Genomic DNA, 6,653 nt, shown 5'->3' with positions numbered 1-6,653 from the left:
ATTACAGTGGGTAAATTTAATAGCATTATGCCATATTATTGCCATTTTGTGGAAATATTGTACATTTATGCCTCCTCATTTAGGATTCACATTTCTAATTAAAACAGATTTGTGGTGTACTTTGGGACTAAATTTTACTTACATTTTACTTACATACATTCCTTTCAGGGCAAAATATTAGATATTTAAATGTATACAATCTCTGTGAAATATCTTGTTTCTAACTATATTAGTAGGTGTTTTGTAGTTACTATGACTTGCAAAAGGGAACTATTTGCAGAAATCTCTCTAAGTATAGTGAAATTGGTAACTTTATTAAACCTGTAAAATGGCTTTCAAGGCTATTGTCTTTCTTTAGTAAAGAGTAACACCAACAAACTATTCTTGTAATATAATACTTCTTAGAGTAACAGCATTTTCTTTCAAAAATGTAGTTTTCATTCTTTATGATAGAAATAATTTAATATCCATGATAAATTAATAATTAGTAGATTTTAAGATATTCTTCATCACCGGTGGCTGGTCTCCATTTGAACACATCTTACATATATCATATAAGAAGAAATAAAGCATGGTAATTTTTTTTTTTCTTTTTGGCCTTGTTTGTTTGAGCTGACTGGCTATAGAGAAAGATTTAACTGCAGAATTTGTTATTTCAGAGAATGATCTGCTGCATACCAGCATGGAATATTTGTTATAACATATTTTGGAGCTTTCTAAATACAATATGCATACCAAACTATCAACTGAGTGATGTTTTCAGATGGAAAATAGGCAAAATACACCTATCCACAGGAACACTATATCTAGCATACCAACTTACCTGCCACAGAACCAAAAATTTTTTTTTTTTTTCTTTTTTTTTTTTTTTTTTTTTTTTTTTTGCGATATGTGGGCCTCTCACTGTCGTGGCCTTTCCCGTTGCCGGATGCGCAAGCTCAGCGCCCATGGCTCACGGGCCCAGCCGCTCCGCGGCATGTGGGATCCTCCCGGACCGGGGCACGAACCCGTATCCCCTGCATCAGCAGGCGGACTCTCAACCACTGCGCCACCAGGGAGGCCCAAGAACCAAAAATTTTGAGTGCTTACCAACTCATGTAATATTAGGTAATTGGACTTTGTGTCCTTTCTGACAAACCATCTTAAAAATTTTGGCCTGGAACAGTGAAAGGAAAAGATGCTGTATTGCTAGGCAATCCTTTGGATAGACTGTACTATCATTTTAAAGGGAATTATTTCCCAGAGTGGATCTAATATTTAGCTACAACTAAAGAAATCATATGGTAGATTTACCTGTACTATGTTAGTTAAATTGTTTTTCATCACAAAACTGAGTCATCGTAGGGCAAAATTCTCAAAATGCGGGAAGAGATTTTTACAGCTTGATAACTCCTTTGTTCTTTAGAGACAGGATATAGTTTAACTTTATCATTGTGGTTTACTTTTGCTTTCAAATTGTAGAATTTGGCAAAAACACTTTTATTAGTTGGAGATGAAGAGAAAATTATTATTTCATGAAGGCACACCCATGCTGAACTTACAGGAAAGAGAAGCAGAGCTGCACAGCCAGTTATATTACAAGGCTCATTCCTGAAACCTGAATATCATGCGAGCAGAAAAATCTAGATATGTTATATTTTGAAGAAATGATCTGAAGGCAGTACTATTTGCTTTTTTATCAAAAAAGAAAAAAATGCATCTTTGTAAATGTGGATTGACTCTTATTGAAACAGGGAAATGAATGCTTGTATTGCAGCCTTAAAGAATCACATATTCACTGCAATATTCGTTTTTTGTAAACTACAGCCTGCAACCTAGCAGACCATGACTGAATGCTTTTGAAAAGTTGTAGATTACAAACATGAAATCACAATTAATATCCTCTAAAAGTAATTTCAGAGCTTTTCACATCTTAAAAAAAGGACAATGTGTACTGCTTCACAAGGTAATGTAGCTAATCAAAAAAAGAGTAGAATTAAAGTATTTACATAATGAGCAATTCTACAGAAGGCGATCATCCCCATGTAAGCACTGCTGATTATATCCCACGCTGCTTTTAACAAACTGTACCAGATTGGATCCAGCCATCAGCACTTTCAGAGAATCCTTAAAAGCCTTTTATGGGTCTTTAAATTTATTGTAGAATGGCATTCTTCAGGTAGAATATGCTGGTGAAAGAGGACAGTGTCAACACAAGGTACCAGCAGGAGAAAAGAACGTCAGCGCTCCCGGTAATTCCATACTGGGCTGTACTTGGAGCTGGAAAGAAATGGAAAAGAATAAATCAAAATCTAATTTGTGTCTTTCAAGATCTTAACAATAATCAAAAGGCAGCCGGGTGTACTGGGGAGAACACTGGCATTGGAGTCAGACAGACTTAGGTTCACATCTGGTTCTGCAGTATGACAATGTGTGGCCTATTTGACTAACCTCTCTGAGCTTCACTTTTCTCAAGGGCAAAATAGAAATAATATAATCCACCTGGCAGGGTTGCAGTGAGAACTGGAGATGAAGCACATGTAGCACATTGCACTGGGCTGGACACACACTAAGTATTCAACAAATATCAGCTAACATTATTATTCCTCTTATATTCATTGTAAATATTAGTGGACAATATTCATTTAGTATATATTTTAAATTTTTATTGAGATATAATTGACTTATAACATTGTTTTAGTCTAAGGTGTACAACAGTGTTGATTTGACACATTTATATATTGCAATGTGATTGCTACCATAACGGTAGCTAATACCTCTATCATGTCACTTAATTATCATTTCTTTTCTGTGGTGGGGACAATTAAGATCTAGTCTCTTAGCAACTTTGAAGGTATTGTTGTCTATAAACACTATGCTGTGCATTAGCTTTCCAGAACTTATTTATCTACTGATGGTTAGTTTGTACACTTAAACAACAATCTCCCCAGTTTCCCCAGCTCCCAGCCTCTGGTAACCACTATTCTACTCTCTGTTTTTACAAGTTCTACTATTTTTAGATTCCACATTTAAGTGATATCATGCATATATACATGCATATATTTTTGGATCTTTTTTATTGGCCAAATACTATACAAAATGCTGGAAAAACAAAGAGGTTTTCTCTTCTAATACCTTTTCCAATCCTAGGAACATTAGAATTGCATGTGCAAACTGCAGTGACACAGAAAACTGTGTATTTAAATCTGCCTGGCCAAGGGAAGGATGATTTAACAGAGAGTTTTACCAAAGGGGACCATCATTTGGGTAGGGAAAACAATATATTCAAAGGCATGAGGAAAGGAGAGAGCACGGCATGTATTCTAGGATCTAAAAGTAGGTTAGTCTTGCTGGACTGTGAAGTTTGAGACCTGGAGTGGAGAGAATTTAAATGGAACTGTAGACAGATAGAATGACCTTGCCTGTAATGAAAAAAAGTTTAGCTTTTTAGACTGAAGGAGATTTTGAAGAATTTGGAGCTGTTGAATTGTATGATTACATTCATACATTGGAAAGATCACAGTTTTATACATAGAGAAGCTCCTGTGGGTACTTGGCTAACAGTTACGTTGAATTTTCACTGAGAGGTTTCACCTAGAGATTCACCAAGCTTGGGTTACTGTGAGAGTCTACTGAATGGATTCCACTTCATTTCACAGAGGACAGTTGCCTCTTTGAATGTGAATTATATTGTGTTACAGAAACTGTCACAGGCATGCTCAAGCTTTGCTTGAGACTGATTCTCATTTACCATAAGAATAAGAATAGTAATAATAAAAAACTCCACCAACATACTTTTAACTACCTCTTCTTAATGAAACCTGGATTTCATGTGCTGTTTCCTACTAGGAAATGAATAATGCAATTAAAAAAATACTGTTTCACCCCCAAATTCATAAATCCAGAAGCGGTTTTAGTCACACTAAGTTTCAATTACCAACAGCTAGTTTTTAATGGAACTTTCACCAATGACTATATTTTCATGTTACAAGAAGAATAAATTGTGTTGTTTATAACTCTAAGAAATTAAAGGAGATGAAAGATGCATTGGTCCCTGCCAGTGGGGAGTTTTCTTGACAGTACAATTGTTGATTCTGTGTGAGTGAGATTCAAGGGCTGAGACTACTACTCTTTAGTAAACATGGAGCAAAATCAACTATTTGATGTTTTTATTTGCATCACAAATGAGTTTTAAACAAGGAGAAGATGATGAAGAAAATAAGTCTATTGTTGAACAGATAGCTTTTCAAGTTTTGATATGTAAGAAGTCTAATTTAAAACCACAAAACTCCTTAAATTATTTTCTCTTGTTCAAGACTTAGAACGATTTTATTTTTTTAATATAAACAAATATTTAATTGGTCTGTTACCTTCTCAGTGACAGCTATTTCAGAGTTATTTTTGCTGTATTTTTAAGAATCTTGAGTGCAATAAAACTGGTATAATAATACAGGACTAATAATAAGCAAATCACATAAAATGATTTCATAAGTAAGAAATAGATCTTAAAAGCCAAGCACACAAAGCAAAGATAACATTTTTATATCATGACAAATTAAATATTACATTAAGTGGGTAGAGTATAAAAGACTCTCAAAACTCCTTACTCATCCTTTAAAATGCATTTTTGGGGCAATCTTTCCTGAATCCCTTCTATTTCTCCAACAAGCTGAGCAGATTACCCTATTGTGTCATTAGGTCACAATATATATTCCTTTTTATACAGCTATCATACTGCATTGCAAATATTTATGTACATATCTATTTCTCTCACCAGACTGTAAACTCTCCTAGGTCATGTTTTATTTATCTTAGTGTTTCCAGACACAATGTCTGGCAAGTTCTGGTACACAGTGGATGTTCAAGAAATATCTGTTGAATGAACAATTCAATTAAATAAATAAATAGGTCAGAGTTAAAAGGAGTATGTCTCTCCTATAAAACAGAATCTCTTCTGAAGCAAGCCACTTGTCTATAAGCTAGAGAATCTACCATATGCTTTCTTTCATTCATTCAGCAAATATTTATTAAACTAGGTACCAGGGACTGTACTAAGTACTGGAAATACAATATATAATAAGGTGGGTATGATCCTTTTGTTACTCAATTTCAAATATCTCCATATATATTCCTTTTTATCATATACCTTAAATGCCATCTTTTTCTCCAATGTGCCTTTGTCTTCTACTCAGCCTCCTATTGTTTTAGACATGACAAATCTATATTTAAAAATTAAATATTACTTTGTAATTAACAGTATATATATTTTTCCCTGGATGTCTCAAATGGATGTACTTTTTAGTTGTTTGTGAATGCAATACTTCCATTAGTCCTAAAATAAAGTAGGAGCCTTTTGCAGCACTGTTACTTGCAATTATTGAATATTATCGAAAATGTACTGTAAAATAGCTATTGACAATTAGTAGGCCCCAAAATAAAGAGCAACGTTAGTTAAGGGAATGTGAGGTCAGATATCTAATGCCAAGTCGTATATCATGTATCATCTTTAAGTATATGTGGAGCATCGTTTTTTGGTCCTGGGAATTGAACACAAGCAAAGATAAATAAAACTCAATCTCCTCTCAGGAAAGTTTCATTCTAGTTGGAGATATAAATAAAAAGGCAAATATTGAACATTAGGATTTATATAATTACTATAAGGATAATGAATGAACACAGGAGGGATCCCCAAGGACTCATGGCAGGTAAGTAGTCCAGGCAGCAGACACAGTAACAATTATGTTTTACAAAATGCAGTGATATACACATGTTAGTACATATATATATCTCACTTTAAAAAACTACAGCATAGGGCTTCCCTGGTGGCACAGTGGTTGAGGGTCCGCCTGCCGATGCAGGGAACATGGGTTCGTGACCCGGTCCGGGAAGATCCCACATGCCGCGGAGCGGCTGGGCCCGTGAGCCATGGCCGCTGAGCCTGCGCGTCTGGAGCCTGTGCTCCGCAACAGGAGAGGCCACAGTGGTGAGAGGCCCGCGTATCACACACACACACAAAAGAAACTACAGCATAGTAGCCCATTGACTTAGGTATCTTATTATTATGTAATGTTTATCTCATTGACTGATATTTATTATGTGTTTTGGGAGGACTTGTAAACTGAGTGAGGCTAATGGTACTAAAGTTAGGGGTCTTAGTACTATTTGGGCCACTTAGATTTGCTTGGCATGTTAAATCCCAATCAGCTATTTAAGAAATTATAGAAAATGTTAAGAAATTAAAGAAAATAACTGTTAGCTATTAGAAATTAGCTTTAAGAATCAATTCAAATATCATCTTTAAAAAGTGAAATGTCTTTATAAAACCATATGAAAAATTAATTTGGCATTATATTTAATATCATATTTACATATCTATCTTTCCCCATTAGACCAAGAATGTCTTCAAGACAAGATTTATTATATGTATATTTTATCACTGGTACAGAACGCAGAGTCTAGTACTTAGTAAGTGTTCAATTAAGTATTTGTTGAATGATGATAAAGTTCACATCGATTTCCAATATTATCACCATAAACACATAAGGGGACACAATATCTTGACTTCTTTTTTCGGAAGAATACTTTCATGATCCATATTTTATTCTTTCTTCTCTCTCTACTTTTAGACTCATTCTTACCTTCTAAGACCTGTACAGAGTAAGAATACCTTCCTT

General features: G+C 34.6%; 1 protein-coding gene across 1 annotated transcript in view; it reads right to left on the bottom strand.

The window, feature by feature from the left end:
* Positions 1-2,134: 2,134 nt before the first annotated feature.
* The window catches only part of NEGR1 (neuronal growth regulator 1), a 306,345-nt gene continuing 301,826 nt past the window's right edge, over positions 2,135-6,653 (bottom strand). The window contains exon 5 of the mRNA XM_007471647.1: positions 2,135-2,259. Within this exon, the coding sequence (XP_007471709.1) occupies positions 2,135-2,259 (125 nt within the window). The remainder of the gene's footprint in view (positions 2,260-6,653) is intronic.

The sequence above is a fragment of the Lipotes vexillifer genome, unplaced genomic scaffold, assembly GCF_000442215.2.
Source record: "Lipotes vexillifer unplaced genomic scaffold, Lipotes_vexillifer_v1.1 scaffold461, whole genome shotgun sequence".
NCBI lineage: Eukaryota > Metazoa > Chordata > Mammalia > Artiodactyla > Lipotidae > Lipotes > Lipotes vexillifer.
Note: the sequence above shows the minus strand (reverse complement) of the source record. Positions and strands in the feature narration are given on the sequence as shown.